Consider the following 17,026-nt stretch of genomic DNA (forward strand, 5'->3'; position numbering starts at 1 on the left):
TATTTATCTGCCCTCCCATTGGTAACGTTAATTTTGATTCCCTGGTTGAGGTGTTGTCCAGTTTCTCAAATGTATTATGTTTCCATTGCAACTAATACAGAATCTTTGGAGAAACATTTTAGGATCATACAATTATCCTACTCCTCAAAAGATTCCTCTCTATATTTAATATCTATTGATAATTCTTGCCTGGAATGATCTTTATTAAATTGAATGCAAAATAATGATTTCCCAACTATAATACTCTCTGAACATGTACTAATCAGAAGTTGGGATTCTACTGCAAGGTAGAACTTTCCATTCTCCCTTATTTATTTGTCTGTTATCATTAGACATATATGTATGTCTCTCTCTATATAAATATATTTATTTATTCTAGAAATCGAAGAGTTCACACTGGTACTTTAAATTTTAGGTCATCATCAGTGACCCCTTATGTGGGAAACTTTACACTACTTTCATGTAAAAAAGTAATTTAACCTTTACTGTTAAAATGTCTTGCAAAACCCAGAAAGCATCCATCATAAATGCAAGATACTTTCAATAAAAAGAAAGTTACACAGTAGGTGGCAAAAAAAAATTTAGGTCATCTAAGATGTATTTTTAAGTAGGGATAAAAGCAAAGGGAAAATAGTATGGATAGTATACTCCCATTTGAATAAAATGTATGTGATTGTGTATGATAGCTCACCTTGGGAAGGCTGTGTAAGACTCAAGAAACTGGTTGAAGTGGTTGCCTCCCAGATATAGAACTGGAGGTCTGGGGGTATGGGTGAGAGGGAAAATAAGAGTGGGAAAAGAAATAGAAAAATCTCTTATCTGAGATCATCAGTTTTCATTGAGATGGATGAAATATTTTCTCAGAGCAATTTCAATTAAAGTGAGGTTTTTCATTTGTTTTGAACAGATAAGGTGTATGTGATAATAAACGCAAACAGAAAGAGTGTAGCTAAATTGAAAATAGTATTCCTCTCACCCATACCCCCAGACTTTTTTTTTTTTTTAATGTTAATCTTCTGGAGGTAATGTGTCTTTTTTTTCACTGGTTGCTTTTAAGGGTTTCTTTTTTTTTTTTTAAGATTTTTAAAAAATTTATTTATTTGACAGAAAGAGAGCACAAGTAGGCAGAGCGGCAGGCAGAGGGAAAGGGAGAAGCAGGCTCTCTGCTGAGCAGGGAGCCCGATGCGGGACTCGATCCCAGGATCCTGGGATCATGACCTGAGCCGAAGACAGACGCTTAACAAGTTTGCATTCCCACATCCTTGCCAACACCTGTTTCTTGTGTTGTTCACTTTTGCCTTTGTTTTCCTTGCCTCCTGCAATGTGTCTGGTAAGAAGTTGTTACAGCTGAGGTCAAAGAGGTTTCTGCCTGTTTTCTCCTCTAGGATTTTGATGGATTCCTGTTTCACATTTAGGTCTTTCATCCATTTGAGGTTATTTTTGTATATGGTGTAAGAAAGTGGTCCAGTTTCATTCTTCTGCATGTGGCTGTCCAATTCTCCCAACACCATTTGTTGGACAGGCTGTCTCTTTTCTATTGGATGTTCTTTCCTGCTTTGTTGAAGATTAGTTGACATAGAGTTGAGGGTCCATTTCTGGGTTCTCTGTTCTGTTCCATTGATCTGTGTGTCTGTCTTTGTGCCAGTACTATACTGTCTTGATGATTTACAACTTTGTAATAGAGCTTGAACATAGTACTAGAAGTCCTAGCCTCACCCATCAGACAACAAAAAGAAATAAAAGGCATCCAAATTGGCAAAGAAGAAGTCAAACTCACTCTTTGCAGATGACATGGTACTCTATGTGGAAAACCCAAAAGACTCCACCCGCAAATTGCTAGATCTCATACAGGAATTCAGCAAAATGACAGGATAGAAAATCAATGCACAAAAATCAGTGGCATTTCTATACACTAACAATGAGACAGAAGAAAGAGAAATTAAGGAATCGATTGCGTTTACAATTGCACCAAGAATCATATGATACTTAGGAATAAACCTAACCAAACAGGTAAAGGATCTGTACTCTGAAAACTATAGAACACTTACGAAGGAAATTGAGGAAGACACAAAGAAATGGAAAAACATTTCATGCTCATGGATTGGAAGAACAGATATTGTTAAAATGTCAATGCTACCCTGAGCAATCTACACATTCAATGCAATCTGTATCAAAATATCATCAACATTTTTCACAGAGCTGGAACAAATAATCCTAAAATTTGTATGGAACCAGAAAAAGACCCTGACTAGCCAAAGGAATGTTGAAAAAGAAAACAAAGCTGGTGGCATCACAAATCCAGACTTCAAGCTATATTACAAAGCTGTCTCCATTTCATTTCTTTCACTCTAGTCATTATTTCCTTTCTTCTGCTGTCTCTGGGCTTTGTTTGTTCTTCTTTTTCTAGCTCCTTTAGTGTAAGGTTAGGTTTGTTTGAGACTTTTCTTGCTTCTTGAGGTAGGCCTGTATTGTTATAATCTTCTCTCTTGGAACAGCTTGTACTGCATCCCCAAAATCTGGACTGTTGTGTTTTCATTTTCATTTGTCTCCATGTGTATTTTTTGATTTCTTCTTTGGTTTCTTGGTTGACCCATTCATTGTTCAGTAGCATGTTATTTATGTTCTTACACATGTATTTGTGTTCTTTCCAATTTTTTTCTTGTGGTTGATTTCTAGTTTCATACATTATGGTCAGAAAAGAAGCATGATATGATTTCAGTCTTTTTGAATTTATTGAGACTTGTTTTGTGGCTAACATGTGATCTATTCCGGAGAATGTCCCATATGCATTTGAAAAGAATGTATTCTGCTGTTTTAGGATGGAACAATCTGAATATATCTGTTAGATCCATCTAGTCCAATGTGTCATTCAAAGCCACTGTTTCCTTGTTGATTTTCTGTTGGATGACCTATCCATTGATGTAAGTGCGGTGTTAATATCTCTACTATTACTGTATTACTATTGATTTCTACCTTCATGTCTGCTAATAGTTACTTTATATGTTTAGGTGCTTCCATGTTGGGTGCATAAACATTTACAATTGCTATATTCTCTTGTTGGATTGATCTGAACCAGGTGCTTTAGGGGTGTCTCCTTTGTGGGTTGTATGTGTCCCACTGTTGTGGCTGAGCCTCATTTGCTTTCAGTCCAGTTGGCTGCAATGGCTGACTTCGCCTGTTGTGGGTGCACCAGGCAATTTGTTCCCCATGCTGTTAAAGGGCTGGTCTGGGGCCACTGTGGGCTTGTAGTTGGACAATGTCAGCAGTCAGACCAGATGCTTGCCCTCAGCCCATCTGCCAGCACAGCAGTGGTACTAAACTTCAGGGCATTCTCCCTTGCTGCCCTCTGAGAGCCTTGTTGGTGGGTGGGGCTGGCAGTTAGACCAGATGTCTGCCCCAGTCCCATCTGCTGGGACTATAGTCACACTGATGTGTGTGGTTATCTTCCTCTTTCCCCAGGGGAGGAGTCACTTTGGAGTGGCACTGGACCCTACTGGGGGTTGCTTGCAGGATGTGTCTTGGCAGGAGCCACTTTGGAGAGATGCCGTGGAGTAGGGTGGGGTGGATGAGGTGGATCAGCAGGAGAATGCAGAAGTAGGGTGTGTGGTGTTAGCAAGTTATGGGAGAGTGTTTGAGCTGGTTTCCACAGCTGTCTGGCTATCTAGGCTGGGGTGGGGTTGGGGGCGATGGCACCTGCTGGGGCTTTGTTCTAGGAGAAGTCACCTGAAGATCCTGCCCCTCCAGTGCAGTTCTGAGATTAGTAAATAAGTCTTCCCATATACCCTTGGCACTTTCAGATTGCTGCTTCTGTACCGTACCTTGGATGGGTTGTTTGTTGTGTTAGCTCTTTAAGGATGGGAACTCAGTTTCCTATCGCCCTCTGTCTCTCCCAGAGCTAAGCCTGCTGATTTTTAAAATACCTGGAGTTAAGCCCTCCTGATTGTAAAAAGTCACAAAGTTAAGCTCCACTGGTTTTCAAAGCCAAATGTTATGGGACTTGTCTTCCCACTGCAGGTTCCCTGTGCCCCGGGTTCCTGGTGTGGGGTCTGCTCCTCATCCTTCTCCGTGCTTGTGGTGTCCCTGCTGTTTGTGGTTAAGTCTCCCTGGGAGTTTGGTTCCCAACCGCATCTCTGCCCCTTCTACCTCTTTCTGTGTGGCCTCCTCTCTATTAACTGTGGAAAGTCTCTTCTGCCAGCCTTTGGGTTTTCTGAGTTAGCTGCACTGATGTGGCTGTTATCTAGGTGTGTCTGTGGGCCGAGGTCCTCCTACTCCACCATTTTTTTAGAAGTCCTCTTTGCCCATTTTTAATTATGTTTTTTTACTGTTGAGTTTTGAGAGTAGATATGAATCTAATGTCAGATATGATTTGCAAATATTTTCTCCTAGTTTGTGGGTTGTCTTTCATCCTCCTAACCATGTCTTTTGCAGAGCAAGTGTTTTTAATTTGGATGAAGTCCAGTTTATCAATTCTTCTATGTGTTGTGTTTTTGGTGTTGTATCTCAGAACTCTTTGCCTAACCCAAAGATTTTCTCCTGATTTTTCCTTTATGTTTTTTTCTCCAAGTTTTATGTTTTAGATTTAGATCTCTGATGCATTTTGAGTTAATTTTTGTATTAGATGTAAACTAAGGTTCCTTTTTTTGCATATGGATGTCTGGTTGTTTTAGCACCATTTGTTGAAAATGGAATTATTTCTCCATGGAATTGACTTTTTGCACCTCTGTCAAAAGTCAGGTTTGTGTTTGCCAGGGTTCAGGAATGATTGGGGGGTGGGGTTTGCCTGTAAAGGATAGCACAAGGGTGGGGTGCCTGGGTGGCTCAGATGGTTGGGCATCTGCCTTTGGCTCAGGTCGTGATTTCTGGGTCCTGGGATTGAGCCCTGTGTTGGGCTCATGGCTCGGCGGGGAGTCTGCTTCTCCCTCTCCCTCTGGCTCTCCCCCTACTTGTGCTCTCTCTGTCTCTCTGTCTTTCTCTCTCAGATAAATAGATAAATCTTAAAAAAAAAAAAAAGGATAGCATAACGGAGACTTTTGCAGTGATGAAACAGTTCTGCATCTTGATTGTGCTGGTGGTTACACAAATCTACAGATGTGAGAAAATAATATAGAACTAAACATACACATTACATCAATATCAACTTCCTGCCTTTGATTTTGTACTATAATTACGTAAGATGCAACCATCGAGGGCAGGGACTGGGTGAAGGGTACATGGGACCTCTCTGTACTATCTTTGCAACTTCCTGTGAATCTGTACTTATGTAATTATTTAAAATTACTATAACTACTTTAATTACTTTAAAATAAAGAGTTAAAAAAAATCACTTGACCATATTTGTGTGAGTCTATTTCAGGACTCTCTACTCTGTTCCATTGATCTATTTGGCTGTCCTTTGCCGTTACCAAACTCTTGATCTTTTTAGTTTATAAGTCTTGAAACTTTATTCATTTTCAAAATTGTTTTGCCTATTCTATCTATTTTGCATTTCTGTATAGATTTTGGAGTTAGCTTGAGACTTTCTACAGAGAGAGACTTTCTACAGAAAGTCTGCTGGGATTTTAATTAGGATTGCTTTGATCAATATTTAACAGTACTAAATCCTCTAATATCTTCCTTTTATTTCTAATTTTCATTTTTAGCTTCCAATTTAAAATTTCTCTTAATCCTCTACAGCTAAAGATGAGTAGGCAGAGTCCCAGCAAGCATGGAGCAGAAGTTAGGTGGAGCAGAAGATGTGCAGCCTGGCAGGATGTTTTTTATTTTATTTTTTTAATTTATTTTTTTAATTTTATTTCATTTTTTTAAAGATTTTGTTTATTTATTTGACAGAGAGAGAGAGAGAGCACAAGCAGGGGGAGCAGCAGAGGGAGAGGGGGAAACAGACTTTCTGCTGAGCAGGGAGCCCGACGCGGAGCTCGCCTGGGATCATGACCTGAGCCAAAGGCAGATGCTTAACCGACTGATCCCCCCAGGCACCCCAGGATATGTTTTTTAAAACTCCGGGCTGTGTGGCAAAGTTACTTCTGCCTAATAAGATGTTCCACATTGGTATTAAAAAAAAAAAACAAAGAACTCCAAGTGTTACCATAGCAATTAATATTTCAAGAAGCAAAATATATTGGCAATTTCTTGTTTTGTGTCCTTTAATTTCTAATTTTAGAAAGACTAAACATCTTTTTGAAACTCCCAAAGTGGTTTAAAATTTTTAGGAGGGAAAGGCAAAAATGGATTCAGGTTTGGTTTCTTTCTACTTTTTCTCATATTATAAATGTAATTTTTAAAATTCCCAAACTTCTGGTGTGCCTGGCTGGCTCAGTTGGTGGAGCATGTGACTCTTGATCTGAGGGTGTGGGTTTGGGACCCACATTGGGCGTAGCTTACTTAAAAAAATGTAATTAATGAATTAATAAAAAAAATTCCCAAACTCCTTTTCAGAAGTGAAGGAGAAAGTCAGGGACCTGATAAGGTTAACAGTGATATGCAGTAACCAAATCCCATTAAACCTGAGTTCCTTGAGGCAGGGACTGTTGTGCTATCCCTCAGACCCTGGCATTTATTAGAAATTCAATACATTATTTGTTGAATGAGTACATCAATTTTGTTTTCACCTATAGACTTTGGGCCCTAACTTAGGTTCTTTCTATTCCAAAGTGGGTTTATCACTTGACTAATACTATATAATAATAGAAGAAAGCTCCTATTCTTTTTTTTTTAAGATTTTATTTTTAAGTAATCTCTACACCCAACATGGGGCTGAGGCTCACAACCCAGAGTCAAGAGTCGCATGCTTCACCAACTGAACCAGCCAGGCACCCCAGAAAGCCTATGTTCTTATGTCCTCTGACCAAGAGTCAGTTTTCAAAATAATCAACAAGGAGTGAAGAAATATAAAGTCGCTAAGTTAAAGGCTTACAGGGGGACATGTTTCAGAAGTAAGAGTGAGGGGTCCTTGTTTCTCTTTAGGAGTGAGTAGGGGGTGTGATATAATCCCTGGAACAGAGAGCTAGGACCACGACCTGGTCAGAGCCACTGCAGAGGAGCAGAAATGGACAATTTGGAATGTGTCTGCTCCCTCTAGGTGTGTGGGCATTTGCTCATCAGCATGGGTTTTTTTTTTTTTTTTTTAATTCATTTGAGACACAGAGATACAGAGAGAGAGAGAGAGAGAGAGCGTGAGCAGAGGGAGAGAGAGGGAGAGGGAGAAGCAGGCTCCCTGCTGAGCATGGAGCCCGATGTGGGGCTCGATCCCAGGACTCTGGGATCGTGACCTGAGCCTAAGGCAGACGCTTAACCATCTGAGCCACCCAGGCGCCCCAGCATGGGTTTGTTAATGAACCAGATTGTTAATTCAAAAAAATCCACTCCCTATTACCTCCAAATCTCCTCCATGCAGGATAAATTGGGGGCATATCAACATTCCTCATGGGAGGCATCAGTGTAGTAAATCTTTTTAATATACACTCCTCAGTATGTGCCCATATTCTAATTTTATTTTGATATTCACCAGCCTACCCCTTACTGGGCTTCTCATTGCAGATTTTTAGGTCTCAATATAGCACTTGATTTTGGTGGCCGAAGAGTATACTTTAGCTTGGTAACTTTTGACAAAAATCCACCTAAAGTAAGAGCCGACTTCTGGGTAGCTTAGAACGGAGTCCCCAAACCAAGTCATTCTTTTGTCATAGACTGTACAACCTTTGTTATTCCTCGCTTAAAGGGGGAAAATGTAAAGGGAGTATAAAACATTTCTCTGCTGGATGTAGCAACTCTTTGTATATGAATTCCTGATCAGGCAAAGTTCAAGTGCTGCTTAAATAATAGAACCTAGATGAGCTACCATTTAATTATCTGTGAGGAATATATTGATTTTTTTCCCCTACAGATCATTATGTTAAACTCTGTGTCTGACCTTCATGGCTACATTGACAAAAGCCAACTGACAGAGGACTTAGGGGGAACTTTGGAATACCGCCATAATCAATGGATAAATCATCGAACTGTGAGTACCAATTTACATGCCCTTTATGTTGTCTCTCCTTGTTTTCCAGAAGACAGGGCAGTTAAAGATCAACTGTTGGGCGGTCATTGCCCACGACCACCTAACATTGGGATGGTTGGATTTTCTAAGCCACAGGTAGGGGAGAAATGGGGCGGAAGGGAAGAGGCTGTGACTTGTCCTCATATCTACCTTTGCCTCACCTCATCATCTGGCATGCGGTTTTGGGGAGACTTGATTTAGAATGCACCTGGGGAGTTTTCAACATACCAGCACCCTGCTCTACCTCAGAGAAATTAATTTGCTTGATCAGGGTTGGGTCTCAGACATTAGCATTCCATGCAACTTCCCAGATGATTCTAATGTACAGAAAGATAAAAACCCACCGAGTCAGAAGGAGCTGCATTTACATATTGTCACCATTCTTATTGTCTGACCTTGGGTCAGTTATTAAACCTCTTTCAGCTTGTTTTCTCCCCTGTTAAAATGGAACTAACAGTGGTTTTCAGCTGGGGACAATTTTAGAAAGACATTTTTTTGTAGTCATGATTTGGGAGGAGGCAAGTTATTGGCATCTAGTAGGTAGGAGCCAGGGGTGCTGCTAAGCATCTTATGCACAAGACAGCTCCCCCACAACAAAGAATTGTCTGGCCCAAATGTCAATAGTGCCGATGATGAGAAACCTCAGACTAACAGAAGCTGCCTGAGAGTTTGATGTGAGACAAAGTGATGTAATGTGTGTGAAAGCACCTGACATATAGTATTTTACTTGACTCACTCATAGTAATGGTTATTATGCTAAACCAGAAGGGTCAGTAATATGGAGGAAAAAGTGGGATTGAAACTCAAATAATAAATGTTTCTGTATAAAGTTGCCATTCTCCTTTCTCCACTCTCAAAGCCCCCAGACCCGCAAAATGACTAGGTTTTCTGAGCTGAGTGAGAAGCTCCCTCACCACCCCAGGGACAACTTGTGGTGTCAGCCCCCTTCTCTCTGTATCAGGTAACTTTGGAAACATGTTGCCCAACATTTACCAATAAACACCTGACGGACATTTAATTAGGTAGGAGAATTTACTCTCTTTTAGAGTGTAAAGCTTTGTGATTTTTTTTAAAAAAAGGAAATTTAAGAACTAAACAAAAATAGATTTCTAGCAAAAGTGCATTTATTTCAAAGTGCATTTATTTCTAATCCTTCCATCACTTCTTTATACGCTATGTAATTCTAAGGAAGACATGACCCTTCCCAAAACCTAGCGGAACACCCACAACCTGGGCACGAACCTTTAAACTTCTCATCAGTTTTACCACAGTAACAGTGACTCCAAGAGAACTATTGAGAATGAAAAAAGGAATGGTGAAGTTCTTCACAAACATATTATTCCCACTAGGTCTAAATAGAAAAGATATGGAGGGAAGCTTATGTAGAATATCACACACAAATAAGCGTGGTCAGGGTTGTCCTGTGTTGCAATTTCATTAAACCATATGAAAAATGGAACTGGAGGGCGCCTGGGTGGCTCAGTTGGTTAAGCGACTGCCTTCGGCTCAGGTCATGATCCTGGAGTCCTGGGATCGAGTCCCACGTCGGGCTCCCTGCTCAGCGGGGAGTCTGCTTCTCTCTCTGACCCTCCCCCCTCTCATGCTCTCTCTCTCTATCTCATTCTCTCTCTCAAATAAATAAATAAAACCTTTAAAAAAAAAAAAAAAAAAAAAGAAAAATGGAACTGGAGTGCTTCCAGGCTTTATTTCTTCACTTCCTAGGATTTTATTATGTTACTTTAATAATCAGAAGAATTTACTGTCCTGCCAGCCTTATTTGGCCTAGCTAGCTCTCCCTTTTGCTCTGACTTCTCTACCAATCCTTTGTTTTATTATGTTATTAATGTTTTTCAAGTTGCCTCAGATCTTTTTTGAAATAACACAAATTTGCCCCAAATGAATAAAGAAAAAACCCAAATGCACCTTGACATCAAAGATAAGAATAGTTCTCTGAGAACTTAGAGAGGTGAAGAAGACAGAAACCATGAACATAGATTTTTTAAAGACATGGCCTGAGCAAACATGTGCACACACCTTCCCACCCCAGGCCTAGTTTGTATCCATGGTTTGTATTTGTATATGTGTTAATCATATTATAGTGAACTTTAAAAAATACAACTAGTATTGAAACATCAGACATATTCTTTATATGCCTTTTGTATGTTTTATGTATATATTTTATATACACATATATATAATTACAACTATAATAATATAATACATATACATATCATGTATATGTAATATATATAAATCAGTTTTTGGGTAACAGTGTACTTTCTGGATGTCAGATCTTTGAGACTCATTAGAACTGAAAAGAACCTTAAAGATCATTTATTTCAATTACCTTATTTTACAGATAAGGAAACTGACCTTCAAAGTAAAGAAGTGATTTATCCAAGGTTATACGGTTGAGTAGTGACAGAGCCAAGACTAAGGCCAAGCTCTTTCTCATCACCCTGTCAGCATCAGGTCCTGTGTACCATTTCCAAGGTGACTGTTTGCTAGTCAGATACCTGGAATCAAGTTAATTTTGTTAATAGGACTCTCCATAGGAAACCCCTGGCTTTCATCTCTCTCCAGGTTGACATCTGCAAGCCTCGCACCTGACTCTCAGAGTTGTTGCTGTTATTATTATTACACTTGTAAGGTACTCTGCTGTGCCCAAGTCCTTTCACATTTGCTATTCCTTTGATAGCAAATGAATCACAGAGCAAAAAACCCTGCAAAAACAGAGCAACCATTATTCCCATTTTTCAAATGAAGACACTAGGACTCAGAGCAATACCTGGCTTATTCAAGATCAGACAGTTAGAGAGCAGAGTCTGGACTGTAATTCAAGTGTTAAACTCTCAAGCCAAGATCTTTCGTTGATCTAATTTTAAATCTAGTTTTATTCAATCTAGTTTTTATTGCCAAGAGGTGGTATAGCATAGTGCTTAAGAGTGCTGGCCTGGGTTTAATCCCAGTTCTGCCACTTGTTTTTTTATATGACTTCGGGGGAAATTACTTAACCTTAATATGCTTCAGTTTCCTCATCTATAGAATGTGGTGGTAGTAGTAACCTAATTGAGATGCATTACAAGAAGTAGGGCATATTAAGTAAAGTACTTAATCTCATATTTTCTTATTATAAATCCTCTGATAAATTGGATTTTTATGTTATTCATTAGAGGCTATTGGTAAATGAAGTTGAAAGAGTGTCTTATATAGATATTAGATTATATAAAAGTAAATACATTTTGATGTGCTTGAAAGAAAGATTTTCATAAAAGTTAGTGTTTGTCTGACTTTCCGAGCCAAAAGTACTATGATGTTCAGGACAGCAGCTATATAAATACTTGGGCTAATAGGGGAGATTCCACCTACAGCAGTACTTCAAGTATGAAGAGGGTTGATGGTGTAGGCGCCTGGCTGGTCCAGTCGGTAGAGCGTGTGACTCTGGATCTCAGGGTTGGAGTTCGAGCCCCACATTGACTGTAGGGTTTACTTAAAAAAATGATTGATGGAGAATGACTTTGGGTTCAGACAGTTTGGGAGGTATGCCATGCTCTGGAAGCCTCTATCACGCCAGCCTCAGCTCTGGCCCCTATTACAGAAAAGGGCTGCGCCACATCTGGCCCATTCTTTAGGGTGTGCATTTGAGTTTTCAGAAATGTTCTCTGATTATGTAAGAGCAGAGGTAATTTTTTCCCAAATGAAAGTTAGGTTAGGCCTCTTTGTCACTACCTGTTATCTGTCTAGCAGCTGTTTATGGGCCACCTACTCTGTGATAGGCAGAGTACCATTTGCTGGCGGAACGGAGATGAATTGTAGTCACCCTTTGAGGGCAAAATTGTCTCAGGAGCAGAGGGAAATGGGCAAGGTAGAGCCAGTCTAGCTGACTAGAACACTTTGTGAGATTCTGAAAAGCCACTTGCCTTTAACTATATCTACTGATGATAAGCATCACTTTTTCTAGGTTAGGACATGTGTTTACTGCTAAAATACACTCTGCTAAATGCATATATCTCATCTGGGATATTAGCTGTGAAGTTACTCATCAGTTAGTAGGTATTCATTTAATGGCAGAGTAGAGTCCTTAGTGGAAGGTAAATTTCTACAAAAGAGTGAGGGGCAGAGGTCCCCAGCTTTTCATCACATGTGACAAAAGTAACTATCAGAAAGGTTATTAGTGACCTAAGCACTATGTCCATCTTCTCCCTTGGGGTCGAACTTGTTTCCCAAACTTGGTGACATTGGTTGAATCCTGCTTTCTTTCCTTCCTTACTGCCCAAGTAATATGTTCTTGGGCAATTCACTTGACCTGTTGGAGGTTCAGTTCCCTCTACTGTAAAATAGAGATAAAATACCTTCCACTCTGGATTGTTGAGATGATAGACAAAGGTATAGCACCAGGTACAATGCATGGCCCATTGCAGGTACTCAGGAAATGGTAGCTCTTTCTACTATCCTTCTATTCAGAGAACATATTGGTGAATGTTAAGCTCTTCTCATTGTTATGATTGTCTGACCTTCCAGGCCATTGAAAACTTTGCCATGACATTGAAGACCACTGCCCAGATGCTCCAGATGTTTGGGGTCTGCCTAGCCACAACAGAGCTACCCAGAGGCGTGCTGTCCACTGAAGACCTCCTCATGTCCCACACGAGGCAGCGGGACAAGCTGCAGGTGAGTAGTCAGTGGCCTCTCACAGGCCAGCTTCTTGGAGGGAGCCAGGAGAAGAATTAGAAGTTAAGCCCCCTTCTTCCTCCTTCTCCAATGACTTGGCAGTGACTGATCATCTTAAACCTTCTAGATAGGCAGTATGTGAAGAGACAAAAACCTCTTGAGACTGGTCGGTGAATGTAAGAGGATTGTAATTAAGACCTGTGAGAAGCAGCCCCATAAAGGGAGACTCATTCTACCTTTGTGCTCTAAGAGAGGTGTTTGAGCATTGTTTCAAGGGCAGCACTCCTATGATCTGCTCAGGACAGAGCAAGATATAATGGATAAAACTGCAATGAGCGGTGGGAGTTGGGGTTTGAGGCAGAAGCTTTCCTGAGGCTCTTGTGAAGTTTTGGGGCAAACTAATAAGCTGACATATTGCTTCACCTTCTCAGGGATATATCTTTTTATTTGGGGAGTAATTTGAGAAAGAAGACATGGAAAGTGGTCTGAACTGGGTTTAAGTAGAGGCACCTATTAACTTCATAAAAGCACGTCAGAACCTGCTAAGAACGGAGGTTGGCAGATTCTTTCAGATCATGCAGTAAAGGGAAGACTTCCTGGGGCTTACAGGATGGGCGTCAGCTCTTTTCTGCCTCCAGAAGCACAAATGGACCATATCCGTTATTTCACAGAAGACCAGAACTCCATAGGGCAGCAAGCTGAGGATTAGAAGGTGGATACATCTTAGCATTACATGTATTCTTGCTGCACAGAGCTTGGCAGGAGCTGACCTCTTTTATCTGTGGCCCCAAATTTACAAAAATGCTTTGCTAGGTGGTTGATTTGTTCATTTAGTCAACATTTATTGACGACCTACCCCTACATGCCAGGAAAACAAATGAAAAAAAATGTAAACTCAAGGAACACATAGTTGAGTTAGGGGAGTCCCAGAGTCTAGTAGTTAAGGCAAATTAATTTTTCCATGTGTCAGGGAGCACTGTTAAATTCTCTTCTTAAGGAGCTTGATATCCAAAAAGAGTTCAAAATGTACTTTCTACACTACTCTGCATAATTAAAAGATCTGGTTTGAAACTGGGAAAACCTGAAAGCATCCTAGAAATTTTCCTGGGAAATGTCTCTGACGAGCTTGACAGACACATACAACTTAGCACACCCGTCTTTTTTTTTTTTCATTATGTTACCACCATACAGTACATCATTAGGTTTTTGACGTAGTGTTCCATGATTCATTGTTAGCACACCCATCTTGTTCCTGTGTATGCTTCTTACACATGGATGGAGACTCAGAACATCTTCAGAACATGTGCATGCAGGTGTCCCAGGGTCTTCTGCATATTGGATCCTTCTCCAAGAAGAGCTTCCATTTCCTGAGGAAAAGTAACTTTGACAGGCTATAGGCCATCTCTCGGTTTACAAACAGTATGGTGGCATGCACCCTGCTGCCACTAGGACCCTGTCTGCACAAGGAGGAAATTCATGGAAACTCCCTCGGACTTCTATAGATTTTCCCAGAAGCCGGTCCCTGAACTCCTGCTGTAGCTTGAGTGCTGACAGTAAAAAAATTAAATACCCAAAAGTGATGAAATGTGTTTTCTCTTTGTGGGAACAAAAACCTGCTTAAGCTCTTTGGGCCGTGTGATAACTGGATATCCACAAGGAAAAGAAGGAAATTGGATCCTCACCTCACATCCTATACAAAAATTAACTCAAAATTGATCAAGGGACTAAATGTAAATCCTGAAACTATAAAACTCTTAGGAGAAAATATAGATGTAAATTTTCATGACCTTACATCAGGCAATGGTTTCTTAGATATCCAAAAGCACAAACACCTAGAGAAAATAAATAAACTGGACATCATCAAAATTAAGAACTTTTGTGCTTCAAAGGCCACTATCAAGAAGGTGAAAAGACAACCCGCAGAATGGGGGGGAAATATCTACACATCATGTCTCTGATGATATTCTAGTATCCAGAATATAGAAACAACTCTTACAACTCAACCTTTGTAAAAAGACAACCCAATTGAAAAATGAGCAAAGGATTCGAACAGACATATCTTCACAGAAGATACATAAATGGTTATTAAGCACATGAAGACATGTACAACATCATTAGTCATTAGGGAAATGCAAATCAAAACCGTAGTGATATACCCACTAGAGTGGCTCTAATTAGAAAGATGGACAATAACAACTGTTGGTGAGGATGTGAGGAAATTGGAACCATCAGACATTGCTTGTGGGAATGTAAACTGTCTGGTAGGTCCTCAAAAGGTTAAACATAGAGTTACCATATGACCCAGAAATGCTACTTCTATGTGTATGCACAAGAGATTTGAAAACATACGTTTCATATAAAAAGTTACACATAAATGTTTGTAGCAGTATTATTCATGACATCCAAAAAGTGGAAACAACCCACATGTCCATCAGCTGATGAATGGATAAACAAAATGTGGTATAGCCATACAATGGAATATTACTCAGCCATAGAAAGGAAATACTGATTGATACATGCTGTAATATGTATGAACTTTGAAATAATTATGCAGAGCGAAAGAAGCAGACACAAAAAACCACATATTGTGTGAATCCACTTACATGAAATGTCCAGAGTAGGTAAACTTAGAGTGAAAGTAGGGAGATGAGTGGTTGCCAGGGGCTGGGAAGAGGGAGAAATGGAGAGTGATGGATAATAGGAGTGGGGTTTCTTTTTGACAGTGATAAAAATGTTCCGGGGGGGGGAAAACCATGAAATCGTACGCATTAAAAAGGTGAATTTTATGGTACTATATGAGCTATATCACAATTTTTTAAAAAAGAAAAAGACCTTTGGGCCTAACACAGCAATAAAATAGCCATGAAGCCTATAGAGATATGTGCTTTTGTTACTGTTTATGATGGTCCGACGGATTCTTTTTCATAGCAAAACAGCTGTTCCCATTGTCTAATTCCGAGCTGGTTTTTGGGAGCAGTTTATAGAGGTAGGCAGTCTCTCTCTTGAATCCCAAAGGAGGTGATTATCTACTCTTTGCCACTTTTATTTAGGCCAGAAACCCCAGGGTCTTGGCCTTTGGCTCTCAGATCCTTAAGTCAACTGAGACACTTTACCATGTGTTCATTTAAATAGGGTAAGACTCTCATATTTTGTTGTTGTTAAAATAAGAAATCTAACAGAGCCAAAGGCCTTTCTCTCATCATGCAGGAGGAAAGTGCCAGTGGGTCCTCTGATTATGTGATAAAGCACTCTTATAAATATGAATACTGTTTAGTATTCAGTATTTGTTCCAGTCAGTATTTATTCAATTTTGTATTCAGAGATGACAGTTCTATCAGTATTTCCAGGGTTACAAATAATCGAGAAGATAATCAGAATTACGAGTTATTTTTTTTTAGGCCCTAGAAATAATTTTTTTTTTTTTAAGATTTTATTTATTCATTTGAGACACAGAGATACAGAGAGAGAGAGAGAGAGAGAGAAAGCATGAGCGGGGAGAGAGGCAGAGGGAGAGGGAGAAGCAGGCTCCCCGCTGAGCCAGGAGCCCGATGTGGGGCTCGATCCCAGGACCCTGGGATCATGACCTGAGCCGAAGGCAGACGCTTAACCATCTGAGCCACCCAGGCGCCCCCCTAGAAATAATTTTATAGTCATAGGAGTTTTTAGAGACCCCCTTTGTTCAAACTCTACTTGCGGGGAATGTAAGTTAGGAATGGATAGACACGGAGGTCTTGATTTTGCACAGGAAGACAAACTTGGTATCCTTATGAATGCTTTCGGTGTCAATACCTTAACAAATGAGCATTTTGCACTAATTTTATACCACAGAAAGGTTTCTCTCAATAGCTGCCGAGGAAAGAGGTATCTCATCTCTTTTAGGGACTTCTTTTTTCTCAGTTATGAAGACTTGCATTTTAAAGGATAGATTCTAGAATTCATTAGTCAGCATTATACACAAAAGCACGCAGAGCTAACTTGTAGTGGCAGAAATGGAGCTAAGTAATAAAAGTGAAGTGAGGAATCTAAAACATTAGTCATTCTTACAATCTCTGGGCTCTGATTCATCCTTTAACTTCCTATCTCACCTCCACCACCAGCCCATGACACAGCTGAACACAGCACCTGGCATGGAGAGTCGTGCTTTATAAATGTATTTTCAGTGAATGCATGAATGTCTAGATTCATGCTTACTGTTGTCATAGGAAAGAATTCCCCCCAGAAAATTTAAGTTCTTTTGAGCCTGAAGCAATCTGCTTGCCCTATTAAGTGGGTCTTCCGAACCAATGGCTTGTTTCCATAATAATGGAACTGTAATGA

At 40.0% G+C, this 17,026-nt stretch overlaps 1 protein-coding gene across 4 annotated transcripts in view; it reads left to right on the top strand.

Annotated features, from left to right (window-relative positions):
• MCF2L2 (MCF.2 cell line derived transforming sequence-like 2) overlaps positions 1–17,026 on the top strand; it is a 238,693-nt gene that overhangs the window by 80,648 nt on the left and 141,019 nt on the right. For 3 of the 4 annotated variants that reach the window (XM_078068515.1, XM_078068511.1, XM_078068517.1), the window contains exons 6-7: positions 7,883–7,999; positions 12,560–12,709. In XM_078068515.1, coding sequence (XP_077924641.1) covers positions 7,883–7,999; positions 12,560–12,709 — 267 coding nt within the window. Of the gene's footprint in view, positions 1–7,882; positions 8,000–10,397; positions 10,532–12,559; positions 12,710–17,026 lie in introns of those variants that run through there. The other variant, XM_078068520.1, reaches the window with a different exon arrangement.

This window comes from Halichoerus grypus, chromosome 1 (genome assembly GCF_964656455.1).
Source record: "Halichoerus grypus chromosome 1, mHalGry1.hap1.1, whole genome shotgun sequence".
In the NCBI taxonomy this organism is placed as follows: Eukaryota; Metazoa; Chordata; class Mammalia; order Carnivora; family Phocidae; genus Halichoerus; species Halichoerus grypus.